Source organism: Anopheles bellator, chromosome 1 (assembly GCF_943735745.2).
Source record: "Anopheles bellator chromosome 1, idAnoBellAS_SP24_06.2, whole genome shotgun sequence".
Lineage (NCBI taxonomy): Eukaryota > Metazoa > Arthropoda > Insecta > Diptera > Culicidae > Anopheles > Anopheles bellator.
In genome coordinates, this window is record NC_071285.1 from 56,435,818 (window position 1) to 56,451,876 (window position 16,059).

A 16,059-nucleotide genomic window follows, 5' to 3' on the forward strand; every position below is an offset into this window, starting at 1 on the left:
TTGTCGCCCAGCTGCATCGTTGCAGCTGCACCCTCTGCACCGGCCAGCTCTCAGCTGTGGGACCAATTTGCATTCGCTGGACTGCATTTCTGCCGGCTCGTAGCTCTCTCCGCTCCCTCGACGAGAGGTCCCTCGACTGTTTTGCCATTCCTCTGACACATTCTAAGCCCCCGGTCCGAGCGCGTGTTTTTGAAGTACGAATAAAAATGGGTAAGCCCTGCCAAGGGAGCCCAGCCACGGCGCCACTACCGGAATACGGAATGCACCATTCTGCGGGCTGCCTTTGTTGCCCGAGGGGTGCGCGCTCAGAGGGCTTCCGGAGTTTTCCGCACGCGCGGCACTCTTTCCTCCCCACCGGGGACAATTAGTTGGGCTACTGGGCGGCACTTTCCCATCGATTTCCCATCGGTTATTGGGTCCCCCGGCGACCCGCGATCGACGCGACGCGATGGTGGTCGTTAAACTCCCCGCTCTCGATCGCATTTTTTGCGTGTGGCTCCCTTTTAAGGAGGTGCGCGCCACGGCGTGCCAAAAATGGGGAAATATGGGCTTTTGCTTTCAAGGGGGCTGCCAGCATCGATTGAAGATTTGCCGCATAGATAGAGAGAAACACAGCCAGGGGTCCTGCGGCACAACGCAGCCCTGTGAGACTTCGCATGGTGTGTGGCCACGGTTTGATGCCCGAACAAAGAAACTATTGACCGCCGTTTGGGTGAGGGGTTCACTAACAAGCTTCGTTGTAATTGGCAATTTCGCTGAGGCTGTTTAGGTTAGAAATTCGGAAATGAGAATTAATTTTATGTTTTAAGCCTTTTAGAGAGTGAGAAATTAACACTCCACGTAGTAGGTTATTTATTAGGGCTATGTCCTGTCGTGTGTCGGCGAAAGACCACCCGGAACCCCGCAGTTAATTAACGGTTCAGCTGGGTTTTCAAACCAAAGTTTTATTTTCCAGGACCAAATCCCCAGTTCCATCGAAATCCGGGTTTAAAAAAATTAACTTGAAGTGACCAAACGTGAACCCCGCGGACGTGGCCAATCAATCAGAGTCCGATCGGCCGATAATTCTCAATCAACGCCAACATCCTCCTTCGATTGTGGCCGCTTGTACGGAACTTTCCCTCACGGTCCCGAAACGGGTGTCCAGGACCGATCGATGCCCGCGATGCACCGCGATCCAATCATAGATAATGGCACCGATGGCTCAGAGGATCAGAGGGCACCACACACCCGGGCGCCCGGGCGCAGCAGCACCACACACCCGGGCGGGGCCAGCTAATTTCGAGGCGCACTGAACGCCCATCATTCTTCAATACAGATCTGCCGGCCAAAGGAGGACCACCACCTTTCGGACCGGGACCTTTCGGGCGATCCCGTTCGGACACCGGCGGCATGAAAGCTGTCAGTCGTTGGCAGCCTTTTTTTAAGGGGTGCCAGGTCGCGAAAAACGGAACCCTCGGCTGTTTTCGCCATGTCATTCGCCCGACACGGCCCAGCCCGTCCAGATTCCGGTTTCGACATTCCATGGCTACGTTTGTTGTTGATGATTTTTTTTTTACTCGTCGTGGCCGCCAAGCATTCGACGCGTCAATTTGCGTCATTCTTGGATATCTCTCCGCGCGAACACACGTCGTCGTTAAAGGATTAGGGGGTCGCCGGGCACACACGCCGCACGACGGACATGATGTTGGCGGCTCCAAGATCACCGATTCCCCCGTTGTCGCATCGCTTGTCCACCGACGATTTGTGAAAATAGTGAAAGCCACCCATCCGCGAATGTGTGATAGCCGCCCAAGAGACCCGACCGAGGGCCAGCAAACATCAACCAACCAGAGAGTGGTTTATGAGACCATGTACGCCACCGGGCTGCTGATGCTGGAGCAGCCCGGCCCCGAGAAAACCTAAGCCCTGCTAACCCAGCCCCAAACAAAGAAAGGAGGTGCATTGGCCCTGCGGAGGTCCACCACCACCCATCACCCATCGGGTGGTGCACCCGCGCACACACTTTTGGCCCGCATTTTTCGCTTTTTTCCTCCCTCCTTTTGCATATAAGGAGAGATATCTGTGTGCGCCGCCCCGCCGGGTCTTTTGCGATGTTAGACGACGGGGGCCGGCCATCGTCGTCGCCTCTTGGCATGTTTGCAAATTCTCAGAAATGCACCCGCTACACATACACCGAAGCACGCAGCTGGGTGGTGGTAGGCGGTCAATCCGTTAGCCAGCCATTACACCATCGCGCGCGGTGGCTAAAGTGCGTGGCAAATGTTGACGAAGCGAGCGAGTCAGTGCTTCTTAAGCTGACCCAAGCTGGTTATGATTTCAATAAAATTGTTTCAAATTCCTATGTGGAATGTTCAACCAACAGAGTATTCTATTTAACGGAGCATTTATTTATTTATTTATTTAACAAAACCCTGTAACTGACTCAGCGCAACGACCTTTACCTTCCCCGTCACGGATAGCTCAATCATCTCCGGACGCATCGATTAATCACTACAAAGCCGGAAGCCGGTGCCCACGGTGCATTAGCAAATTGATGAACGAGAGGTGCATCGCTGTTCCGGCTTCTAATGGCCGGAAATAATGAGCCCAGTATCGACCGAGAGATTGTGTGTACAAACTTGCCCCGGAGAGGCCAAACCCGACCACACTAAGCACACTAGCACCGAAGAAGCCGTTATGGTCTCGCACCGAGAGCCCACATATGCACATATTTTCCTGGGGCTAAAAATACCGAAAACTTATAATTTAATTAACAAAGTTTGATTAAAGTTTGAGGGGACGGATTTTGCCTCCCATTTGCCTGGCTCCCCACGGCCTGAGAACTGCTGGCGAAACCCGGTACGCATTAATAGCTGACAAATGGTAAATTATTTCCCACACCACGCACACTCGGAGGTTGTGAAAAACGCAATTTCTGCGGCAATCCGACGACAACCCGACACACGTGCGCGCGCGGGACACGAAACGCCTCAGGACATACGGCTGAGGGCTGTGTGTAGGCCTCCATCTCTCTGCCGCGTCTTGGAATTCCTATCCAACGGAGTAGCTTGGTGTTGATGTCTGTCCCACACTCTCGAGGAGACCCTTTCCGGGCCTAGCCCGGTCCCGGTCCCGGTGTCGTCCCGGGACGGTCCCCGGGAGTGACTCATGAATTTTGAAATTGCAATGTTTGCGCGAAACTCTCTACTCGAACACACACAGCCGGTCCCCAACTCCATTTCGAGTGCCTGAAAGCATCCGAGTTCCGTCCCCCCATGTTCCCATACACACTTTGGAGCTCAGCAGAACGTCAGCGAATAAACACAAATGAAAATACAAACTCTGCGCCAGGATGTCTTTCGGTGGGCGACGTCAGCACCCCAGCACCGGGCGTCGGGATGGTAATGATTGGTTGGTGTCATGCCGTGCACACGCCGTGCTAGAGTGCTCAACTTCCGCTGGAAATCGACATCCGACGGTGGTACGGGTATTGTAGAATGTAAAGAAGGTACAGAGGTACCCACCATCCGTGGCTGAAACCGGGAAGCAGCGGGATTCTTTCTCGAGCAGAAAAGTACAAGAGGCTCCGACTTCTTCAAAGGTTGCCCCGTTGAACAGTGCAATACTCGGCTCGACTCGACTTCGACCGTTTCGTTCCAGGCGGTTGATAAACTGTACAAAACAGCTTGCTTCGATTGGAAAACGGAGGCAGCCAGGCAGCCCAACCCAACCGCGTCGTCAACAACTCGATTTTCCATAACCAGCGCCCGACTCGATGCTCGATTAAGCTAACGAGCCAACGACCGATCGACCCGCGTTCATGGAAAACTAGTTTTCCGCCCGGCGCGGGATCTTGACATTGAAACTCGCGAAAACAAACGGTAGTTATGGTGGTCCCCCCTTCAGAACGGACCAAGCCAAGCGCGAACGCGAAGTCGAGTCGAAGCGGAGGAAATAAACGGATGACGAGAGGGCGTACGCGATAAACGAACCTAGTCCTCCTCGCTCTGAACTGAACCGCACGGAACGGAACAACGCCAAGCCTGGGGGAGGCCAATGCCACGGGGAAACATTAAAAACGGGATCTCTGCCCGCCCCAGCCCCCGGGAACAACCCAACCCTAACTCGTCTAAGGCCCTTCCCGGGCGCGCATCCCCGGAACACCTGAACAACAGGGAAACACAAAAACGGGAGCACAGAACAGCTGATGCAGAACCGCACTGATGTTGCACTGTGTTCCGGCAGACGAGGGTCGTCCCAAAAGTTCTCCCAGAAGGCGGACAAATCGTGAATCGCATTTTGTGCAGTTTTTGTCCCTATTATCCTTCTGGCTTCTGCTTTTATCACAGCGGCTTCCCGAGTGCCTGAGGCCGATCCTCTGTAGTCTGTAGTAGCATCCTGCAAGTAGAACCTCTTTTTTTACGAGTTTACGGATCTTCATTTGAGATAATCTATTTAGAAGTTGGCCTTGTTTTTGCTTCCATCTGGACATACTACTTGATTTTATGTGAATTCCCCAAAAAACAGTCTCTCACGTTAGTTCGACAAACAACCTATGGAACGACCCGCTCAACCAATCTGTGATTCAACAACTGGGGCTGCGCTGCAGTTGAACTGTTTTAGAGCACCAGCTTCCGAAGTCACTTCCGGTCACTTGTTTGGGTTTGGTTGTTGCTACTCAGCTACTTTGGAAACAAAACATTGCGCCAGCACCAGCACGCGCCGTACCACATACCTCAAAAAGGGGAAGCCAGGTCAGGTCTTCCGGAGCGTGGGACACGAGCGAGAAAGCTGCTGGTAAATCGAGCGGCAAAAGAGAATCGCGGTTCCAGCGGCCGCCGGGAACACACATGCGCCCGAGGCGCGTCAACGAAGCATAACGACGAGCAGATGTGTTGTTGCCGCTGCCACTGCTGGCTGGGGCATAAAACCTGGTCCACGATCGGTTGAAGCCAGCTTCTGCTAGGTGGACCTAGGGAGCAGTTGCCGTTATCGAGAGCTTCTGCCGGGACGCGGCAAAGATGACGCCATTACGTGACATGCCTCGGGAGCAGTAAGCCTCCAATAAAAACTGGCACGAGACCGCGCAAGATATTGGTCGGCCTACGGTGGCCACGAAATGACGTGCCTAATCACTGCCCATGGCCCGTCCGCGCCAAATGCCTTATCATAATCGAACAGCCGGCCCCAAACGGGGAGATTATCTCGAAATGGGACGCCAACGGTCGCTCCCCGGATCGCATTCCACATAACGATGTGCTATAAATTTCTTCCAGACCAGGCCCGCCAATATCCGTCCAATCAACGTCAAACTCGGGCGCTGCGGCTCAGGCCGGCCGCGATACTGCTTCCGGACGCCGGGACCGGTGGCCACCATTCGGGTCCTTTTTTACTGCACCACACCATCACACAGCATCATATTGCGTTGCTATTGTTAGTAGCCTACGAAAAATGGCAGTGCACGCGAAATGGCGCATGAAATTGTCACCAAATTGTCATTTGGCTCGATAGCCAATCAGATAAATATTCCCGAGTATTTCTATTCCCGAGTAGGACCGCGACTGAATTGATGCTACGAATATGAATAGCAGCAGCATAGCCTACTCAGGCGATGAAGTTGATTGAACACCACTTGCTGGTGGCAGCGGTACGCTTTGTTTCAGGAGTCCAGCAGCCATCGGCCGACTTTGCACAGACGACGACATTCGTCCCACGGCAGAGATGATAGGCCAATCAATCAATATTTACTACGCGAGAAAAGTCCCTTTTTTGTGTCCGGTGGACTTTGGAGTTGAAGCGGCTACCGGTGGAGGGTTCCTCGCTCCAAGACAAGGTGAGCTCCAAGACAATGTCATTTTCTATGTGATTCATCCGCTTTTCTTCCGCACGGTTGCTGCGGCTGGGTAACGGAACCTCATCGTGTGGCCTTCTTCCCATCATCCCATAGCTCGTCGCGCAGGTCGTGACTAAGAAACTTGCATTGTGACGAAAACAAAGATGGCGCATGGGTCCCGTGTGACAGATGTGGCCCGCTCCACTGTTCGACTGGGCAACGGCCGATAGGCGATCGCTGGGCTGCGCTGCCCCTACTACTGTCAATCTAATCAACTGCAACGCCATCATCTATCAGTCTTTCTCTCCGTTCCTCTAATGGCCGCCACGACGACCCCAACTCCGGGGACCACCACCACCACACGAGGATCACCCGTGGTGGCGATCGTTATCGGTGTGCATTAGATTTAATGGATTTCTCTTTTTGCCTCTGTGACTTCGAACCCTCGCGTGGCGTGGCGTGACCATGCACTGACTTCCCGCATTCCGCGTCCCAGTGACTTCTCGCGATATGCGGAACACGACACAGTGAAGCGCATGCATTTACTCTTTCCGATCGATCGGCAGTTCTGCACCGGGCAAGGCTCACGGTTTCCGTTCTGGGGATCGGGCCCTTTTGCGCCCTTTATCAACACTGCGCCTCGGCGGTGCCTTGTGTGGCACCGCCGCTGGAACGAAAAATAACGATCGCTGCTGGAACGAGCCACACGATCGGTGAGGTGATCATCAGCAGCGCCCGAAGCATGAATTGAAGCACTTCCAGCAGCATTCCAAAACTCGGGAGCTTTCTCGCTCTCTACTGGAGAGAACGCCGCTTTAATTGGTTCGAGTGGGGATGGCGCTGAATCTAGCCTCAAGGGGGGGGGCCCAGCCACAGCAAGCCAACGAGTGTTTCCGTTTTTCTATTTCCAGATGCCATGCCCGGCTAATGGAGCCAATTAAATGTCACCGCAATTATGATGGAAACTGTCGAGGTTCTGCCAAGCTGGGGACCTCATCACTGAACTTCTTCACTGAACCAAAACAATCATGAAGTGTGCAGCGACCCAGATGCAGCTATTGTGATGCCAATCTACATGCCAGAGCCAGAGAAGTTTCGTTGAGGTTGCGCTCGGTATCGAAACCGTTTTGGAATCGGAAACTTTGACAGGTGGTACGGACGACGACGACGAGGCAAAGGAGAAACAATCGATAAATAATGGCCGCAAGCGGTGGTCAAAGAGCCGTAACACCGAGCTGGTCAACCTGGTTGGTGTCGCTACACTCCACGGTGTAGAAGAGTTCGTAGACCATAAAGACGCGAACCATGATGAGAAAAACGGACCAAATTAATAGTGGAAGCACGGTGAAAAGCCTGGCGATAACCAACCCCCAGAGCACTCGGAACTCTCTCGGAAGGAAATTAAAACCGGACGAAATAATTCATTTTATTCTTCTCTTTTCGAGGTCTTTTGAGGTGTCACTCGGTGCCAAAACGCCCAAGGAAAGGTATCAAAACCGGGCGAGAATGTGAAGAGAAAGAGAAGGAGAAAGAAGGAGAGAGAAAGAAAAGGGAAATCAGGTGAAGATATGAATGCCTTCCCCCCGGTGCCCGGGCCACGCGGGAGAAATGAAAACAAAGCCAACGGCTAAAAATTTAGTGCTTTCATTTCGCCGTGGTGTCCGGCGTCACGCTTTAATTTAAGTCTGGCCAAGAGGGGAGGCTGATGCTGCCGCGGCGCCCATAGGGGTGTGTGAGATTGCATTTCGTGATCAATTAGCCGGTGGGGCACGGCCGGCCAGCCTTAAAATATGCCACAGCATTTCATCGGCAGAGTTTAATTGGGACGCTCCCGTTCCCTATTCGGAGCTACTACTCCAGTAGTTGACGGGAAACACCCCCATGTCCCCCCAACAGCTGAATAGAGTCATCAAACGGAGTTAGTGGTCCGGATCCGAATGGGCTATTCTGAGCCGACCCGACAAAGGGAAATATGAACCAACTCCAGGAACTAGAGCAACCTATTCTCGCCAGAACTGCACCAAAGCCCTATTCCGGATTCCGGACACACCTGAGGGGTGGTGGATTGAGGCCAGACAGGCCATGGTCAACATCTCCGTCGTATTGGAAGAAATTCTCGTCCCACACCCGCCCGGTCCGCCACCACGGGGAAAGGTTTTGGCGTCAAGGGCGTCGAGTTGTGGAAATCTTTATCTACTGTAGGTGTGCGCCTGTACCTGCCAGCCTACCGGTCAGCCAGCCAGCCAGAGCTTGACAGCTTCCTGGCTGGCCCGGAAACCAGTTCTGGTCGCGCCCTCTAGTCGCGGCGCATTCTAATCCGGGAATCCAGCTATAAATATGGACCGAGACGCGGATCTTGGACCCCACTCGGAAGGTCAGCGATCGGACCACCGTTTGGACCACCTCAAACGGTCGGACCGAACCTTGCCCCGATTGGTCATAAACTCTCTCTCTGCCGCCCTGTCGGGAGGTCAGCAGTAGGGGTCTGTCATATCTGAGAATGCGCGCCGTTTATGGGACCCCTTATACGGAGCCGCCCTCACGGATCGGATCGATCGATGTATTCCACACGATTAAAGGGGCGAAGATCAATAACATATGCCCTCTCTCTCTCTCTCTCTCCCTCGGGTCTATGGACCTGACTCCACAAATGCTAATGAGAGAAAGCGTGTAGTGTGCCTACGGTGAAATTCCTACTCTACTACCGACTCCAGCAGCCTGGACCCGCTGGTGCAGCGTAGAACGAGAAGATCTTCAACCTCCAGCAGCAGTAGACCTGAGAGGCCAAACTCCCTGCGATCGCACCCAAAGCGTGTATCACATGAGGTCGCAACGCCTCACCACGATACATATGGGGTCGTTTATAGCATTGAACTCTTTAGCTCTCTCTCTATCTATCACTCTCTATCTTGAAATGGCCCGAAGCGAACGCGCCAGGGAGATGCCTCCTGTATATTGCCCTAGGAGCAATTAGGCCCCACACGGGCCGTATCGTATGCGGAAGAACCGAATCAACGGCGAATCGCGGGTTATTTAACGCTTACCTTTGCCTGAAACATCAGACCGTTGCCGTAGAAAGCCTGCTCCGGGTACAGCGGCACTCTGATGTCTTGATCATCCTTGACGAGATCGTAAGGCTGAGAAGGCATCTTTGTGGCTGTGGCCTGCCGCCGCTTTCCTGTCGGGGGCACTGCTTTCCTGCGGGTCGCTCACGGATCACGGACGTCCCGGAATATTGTAGCACTTCCACTCGGAACACGCCAACAATTTTCACACTCACGGAGCACACAACACAATCTTCACCGGACCGGACCGAAGACGGAACTCGTATGTGGCTGCGGCTTAGAAGGCTTCCGAGCCGAGCTTCAGCCTTTTCCTTTCGTCTAGAACGCACCGCGCACACCGATGATGGATGACTGAGAATCTGGACTGGTCTGGGTGGGTACGGAACAGAACACACAGCATTAGGACGTGGATGGCCCCAGACCCCGGAGCCAATAGGTTGTTGCTGATGATCGTGCCTAGGCTGCCCTTACAAAGCGAGAGAGGGGGTTCACACGCAGAAGTGAACGAACTTTGGTGGCGCGCACCAAAGGCGCTCCAACCGTGAGATGCCGTAGGCCGCATATGGTACCTCGTCTACGACACAACACGGTTCGCGTGTCGAGAAGAATCACATTCAGAAGGGTTTCCGGTTTTCCTTTTCTGAACTCTCGCCGCCGCCGTCGTCGTCGTCAATTCGTTTCCTAATCCGGTTTTTCAGATTCTCCTGCAGCAACCCCAGGAAGGAGCGCTGACGGTTATAGGGGGACATTTATTTCACTTCCGACGCTCCTTTTTATTTTTTTTTCCCCCTCTGTTGATGGTGGCGTTCGCTTCTTCGCTTCGCGCGAACCGCGAAGTCAGAGCCACCGGTTGCGTGGCCGATTGATGCGCCATAACCGGGTAATGCGGGTGCCACCCGTAAATCCCTCCTTTTTTGAGACTTTTTCATGGTGAAACTTCGGGCCCGGGAAGTGGAACGAACGAGCATCCGGCCCAAATGATGATAACGAGATTACAGAACTTTTCACTTAAGATCCACGGCCCGGCAGGGAGCGTGGAGCGGGGTTCAAGGAACTAGGCAATAGCCGGGAAGCATCCCTTCGGGTTTTGGTGCGCTCGTCGTCGGTAAAATAGATTATAAACCCCGTTCTTTTCAGGCCGAATGTTGCGCGCGTATGTCACGATTATATGTGGCACTCTACGTGTGGCTTTCTGCCCAATAGAGCACAACGAAACCCGGGCCGGGGCCCGAATCGTAATCTCCGGAAGGTGAGCGAACAAAGGAGCGAACGAAGTAATGATCCGAAGGCAATAATACATCATATAGGCACCCCAGAAATAGGACGCCGGGAACTCGTTGGACAGCCAGCTATTCAATTCTTGACTCCAACACGAAGGAAGTAAAGGGGATTTCTTGGGCAAGAGGTCTGGGCATTCGGGCGCCGCAAAAGGATTAGACCGAGCCCCGGGTGCAGCTGCACTCACGCAGAAGACATACCTTCTCTCCCACCGATCGGTTCCTTCATTCAGGCGCGCCTTCCAAGACCGGACGGGCACAACAGCTCTCAGCACACAATCGGAGATAACAAAAAAAAACCGGATAAACCGGTTCTAAACCGACCAGGCTGGGGGCGAAACAGAAAGACAGAGAGCGAGCGAGCGAGAGACAAGATTCCATTAGCCGTGTTCTTCCACACCTGTCCCCCTCGCCGGGGCCATACCAACGCGCAAGGGGAGACCTCAAGAAGGATCGCCGGCCAACACAGATCCCAGCTGAGACCGAGGCCGAGAATTGCCCCGACAAAACTCCGGCAGACGATCGCGCGCTCTCGGAGATCGGCGGCCATTCTTTTCTGCTCAACTTCTGTCCCTGTCCAACCCGGTTCTATTGGGGTTGGGGTTCGCTTCAACTCTTTCCCACTCTTTTCGGCGTCTTCCGGTCAGCGGATTCTTGGGTTGCGGCCGCGCGGAGTTTTGACGATGCGACCGTGGACCCCGCGGGGGAACGACTTCGCCCGGTCGAAAAGAAGGCACATCCCAAAAAAAAAAGAATTAAATTCTCGAACCACACTCACGGAGCCTACTCGCCGGCGGCCCAGCCAGTCAGAAAGGAACAGTACGCAAAAAACAACGCACCGCTTTCTTGGACCAGTTTTTATGTAGCAGTAGTAGTTGTTGCTGTTGGCAGTGTATGTGAGTGTTATCGAAGGAGGCTTCGACTCTTATGTCGAACCGAAGCACGAATATCCTACAGATCCTTCAGAAAGACAGAGAGAGCGAGAGAGAGAAATTATTCCTCCTCCTGGCACAGCGATGAAGGTGGAACACACTCCTGGACGCGAACACACGTCTACGCAACTGGGTATTTCAACTTACGTCTACCCTGCGTACGGTCTGCACAAGATCAGACCGTACGCTCCGATGTTCCCCTTAACCCGAAAAATCCCACCACAGAGAGGTGGGTCCAAAATAACACCCTTCCTATCAAGAAGTGGCCTAAAAGGTATTCCACCTTTAAGGGGCTAAAAAAATTTAATCATCTGTGTTGTTGGTGCCGAAACAGACAGGCACAGGCACAACCCTCCAGGGGAAAGAATAATCATATGGGGGAAGCGGGTGATTAAAATAGTTGTGCGGTGCTCTGTCCAACGCCCCTCTTTGAAGGGCTCTCGCCATGCCGTGGCCAATGACGGTGGGCTTCTTTGTTTTCCATTTCTTCCGCCGACGATCCCTTCGGCCGTGCCGACACGCAACGAACCACCGTCCGCCGTCGCGAACAAACACCATGAACCGCGGACGTGCCTGTGTATGTGACTCTGAAGGGTTGTTTGGCCGCCTTTTGGCCCCTTCTTCTTATTCTGCTGCCGCCACCGAAGAGCTGATCCATTCTTGGCCCAGCGTGGTGTTTGTATGCACGGTACACATGATCGTGAGATTTTGGGGGAAATTCGTCCGTATCTAGAACTTTATAGCTCCAAGTTCCCTCTTTCTCGGCTACAGCCTCTGTGGGCACTTTAAGCGCCTGTTATGCTTCAGTGCTGTTGAACTCGTGGACCATCATGTACTTTTTGGTCCTTCTGATGGGCCCCCACACGTCCATTCCGGGGCCGGCCAATATAAAGGGTCCCTGCACTCACACACTCATACAGGCTAGCTTTCGGGTCGTCTGCAATCACACCAAGTGGCAGGTGTGTTCGAAGTGGCCACCTTTTGGGACCCGGTTTGTCCGGGGCCAATTCGCCCGGCAGAGAAAGCCTAAAAAGAGGAACTAGTAAAACAACAGTGAAACTGTCCAATCAAGCGCAATCAACCTGCTTGAAATTCAGCCACTCCCAACTCTCTGGCAGCAGCATTGACGGTGCACTTATCACCGTTATCTGCGAGCGTCCTGTTTTCGAAGGTTCCACCGCAATTACCCGATCATAATAATTCGACCGGGACCGCGTTCTCGACGAGCCGCCTCGATGTCGCTCCGATCATAATTGGACACTCCGGACGCGCGCACAGCATGCGGGGTAATTATGTGTCCCCAAAATGGGCCGCAACTCCGAATTTAACGTTTTCCGGGAGCGTTCCCGCAGCGTTCGGTGCGAGGTCATTGCCCTTATGGGCGAATGCAACAGTGCCACAAGCTCCTGGGCAATCCTGGTTCTGGGTGGAGCGAAGCTATCCATCCCCCTCATCCAGCGAAGCTAATTCCGAAAAAACACACTCCACTCCGTTAATCGACTAATTTGTGGCCGCGGCCAGACGGCCAGAACCGGTGGGGGCCACAGAAATCCCTCCCCGGATCGCTTGAAAAAACGAGCCGCAGTTCGCGTCAAATAACAACAACCTTGGAGGTCGGCCACTGGGAAGTCGGTGCAAGCTCTAAGGTTTCTCTGCCCCACAACGCGGATTGGCCGCAAAATTTGTCGCTTCATCCCAACAACCGTCGTAACCGAATCTGTTTCATCCAATTATCCGCCACGGCGACGGCGACCACCGCCTTTCGGTCCCGGAAAAGCCGAAAATATTGTTTGCGCTTATCATCCGCGCGGGGGCCCGGTTTCACAGGGTGGGCCACAATATCGACCCGTAGGCTGTTGCCAATCATCGCGCCCGTCGTCACCGCCTCGTTAATCGAATCCGGGCGGTGGGTGGTGATTTTTCCCCGGTGGAACATTTCCCACCTTCCCACCTTCTTTGCAGGGCACCTTTTCGGCCCCGTAAACAATCATATTTTTCCAGAATAAGTGTCCTCACTGGGGGTGGCGGAGCGAGCGAGCGAGCTGAGAAACAAACAACCCGTGTGCCGGTGGGGAAAAAATGTCTGCCGGCCACTTGAGTAGCAGCAGAAGCCCGGCCAAGAGTCTTCTTGGGAGCTAGAAGAAAAAAAAGAAACTGCACGGAAGATAAATAATGCCGACCCCGACGGCTGCTTGTGATGCGCGAAAAGCCGGCTCACGCGGCTTGGCTTATGGTGCAATGGCCCCGCGGAGCGTTATTAGCAGCAGCAGCAGCAGCAACCCGGTTGAAGAACCATTTCTCACCCGCCGCGGGACCATCGGTTTTGGACCCGTCCGAGGGACCGCTGGGTCGCAAGTCAAGTGTGCTCCCGGGTCCAATTCGGTGTCGGAGCGCCGGGGTGTCGGTTTCGATTTTTGACATGACACGCGGGGTTCCTGGGCGGGCGGGGGAATCGGTCCGCTAGGATCAGATCTTCCGGGTTCGCTCGCTCGCCGGTTGACGTCGTCGACTAGCAAAACACGAAATTAAATTTCATGTTAGTGGCCACTACTTCTTACTCGTGGTGGTCGTCGTCCTCCGGTGATCGCGTTGCGTGTGCGCGCGCCACGCTGATGTCAAGACACACACGGCCGGCGTGCGGAAAAAAGGGAGCGATCCACCCAATCTATATGCCATGTGGCACATGGTGCGCCGGGGGCACATGGCATAAATTTCTATTTTCGTAGTGCCACCCTCCTGCCGACGGTACACGGCCTCCGGACACCCGCTTATTCGGACCGATTATTCCAATAAGGTCCCCGGTCGCCGCGGTCGCCGCGGCCGATGTTTGGAAATGCCGCGTTTTTCCTTTTGCTTCGCCGCTGATCCAAAAAGCAGCTAAAAACAAGCAATATGGGCCGGGATCTTGAGAGGACGAACGAGCGTTGCCAATGAGAGATCCACTTGTTTTGACCTTTTTAATTTGGCCCTCGACTTCGGGGCAGCCGATACGGCCGGGACGGGAAACGGTGAAAAATCGGGAATTAATTAACACGGACGGAAGCTTCGAGAAGAAGCTAACGGTGGCGTGTGTGACCTTTGAACCCCTGCGTCGATGACGTATGTGCAGGTAACGATCGACCGTCGTTTTGAAAAATATTCCGATTCCGATTCGTCACCCAACTCCGCCCGGGTGACTCATGCTGGCTTTGCGATCATTATTATGATGCAGATTCCGATTCCGGCGAAACGGGCTGATTAACGGACGGCGACGACGACGACGATTACTCAGGGCTCCACGGGGGAAGGGGGGTTTGCGCTGCATCCAATCACACTCGAGAGAGCGCGAGCTAGAGTGATCAATCCCGGTGATCGCCACCACCACCGCTCGGGGTTGTAGCACGGCTCACGATCGCTTGCACGCTGCCCTCGCGGCGACCGCGTGTCATGTTTATTCATCACAGTCCACCAGCAGTCCCCGCGCGTAGCGTAGCATTAATTTATGCAATCGCGCACACAAAACCGACAATTCTCCGGCGGCACCCGCAAACTGATCTTCGTGATCCACGATCCACGGTTCCTGTTAGCCAACCAGTAGAATGGCGGTTGGAGAAGCAAGAATGCTGCTCGATCTCGAATGATGGTGATCATTACTCTGGGTGGCATAACAGAATACTGGCCTCGGTGTATCGGGGGGCACTGGTTTGATCAGTTCACTGTTTGCTACGTTCCGTTTGATCGTTTGTTGATGCGCTCTCTTGGCCGTGTTTTCTTTTTCACTACCGTCCACTAATTAGATCCAAATGTCCGCAAACGCACCTCTAACGTGATCTCGACGGCCGCACGCGAGAGCACAACCGGGGATCGGAATCCAAACCGCCGCTTTTTTCGGTGCCCGGTACCGGTCTTTAATATGCGAAAGAATAAACGCACACGAACTCACACGGACTCACACGCAAACACCGGGCCGGATGAGACGAAATTGAGAAATCAGGTGTAATGTTGGGGTTAATTTTACTTTCCCAACACGGTCCAGTGATGGTGTTGCAGCAATCGGAATTAGTTTAATACGATCAACTGGCCGAATAATTCTGCCAACGCTCTAAACCGGATCGCCCTACGCACACCACAACACTCGACGGCTGCTGATCCTCGTTCCTTCTTTAATCTCTTCCGCGGGATCGCGTCCGAGCGAGTAACTTCACCGACCACAAGCGAACACGGTTGGTTTTAACGGTGTTTTGAATTTAAATCATCATACAACCGAAACCAACCTTCTACCCCGTAGCGGCCGAGCGTCTCGTTCTTCCGGCCGAATTCCACCGAAGGGTTAGAGCGCACGCCGCGGAACACACTTGTCGATCCGGGAGTCCAGCGGCGCCAACACCGAGGGTTGGCCAACTACCACGACAAAACGCCAAACACGACTGAAACAAACGCGCGTTCCGTGGAGGAAGTTCGCCGAAAGCTCGCCGCGAGTCGCGAACGCCAGAGGGAGCGAGCGTCACCTCATCTGACGAGCGAGCGAGAGAGAGAGCGCGCGCGAGCAATGCGAGACCGAAACACGGCGAAGAAAGAGAGAGCCGCGGGACGCACACAAACAAACGTGACGACACGCACACAGCCGATGCTGGAACCCGAGGAAAGAATTCTATGTTCGGGCGTCTCCATACCGACGAGAGCGGCGCGCTGCTGATGCTTCTTTCTCTCGCGAATGAGATTGCAATATTTATCAACCGCAGCGCGCGTACAAATTAATTACAATTGCTACAATATCGGCCGTCACGAGTCCGCGTGAGCAAAAAGGGAGCTGCGATTTTCTTTCTCCCCGTTTCAATCTGCCCCCATCGCACTCCCACTGCTCATATTGTTCGGGCGAGTCGCGAGCGTCCGGAGTTCGTTTTTGTAACCGTCAAATCGAAACGCACAGATAAGAATTTATCGGTCTATTCAAACATTTGCTCTGCAAACCAACAGCAGATGCGGACGAT

At 53.9% G+C, this 16,059-nt stretch overlaps 1 protein-coding gene across 1 annotated transcript in view; it reads right to left on the reverse strand.

Annotated features, from left to right (window-relative positions):
• Window positions 1-15,451, reverse strand: part of LOC131212458 (capon-like protein) — a 53,447-nt gene extending 37,996 nt beyond the window's left edge. The window contains exons 1-2 of the mRNA XM_058206330.1: window positions 15,343-15,451; window positions 8,860-9,249 (exon numbers count right to left, since the gene is read on the reverse strand). Coding sequence (XP_058062313.1) covers window positions 8,860-8,964 — 105 coding nt within the window. The 5' untranslated portion in view covers window positions 8,965-9,249; window positions 15,343-15,451. The remainder of the gene's footprint in view (window positions 1-8,859; window positions 9,250-15,342) is intronic.
• Window positions 15,452-16,059: the final 608 nt, after the last annotated feature.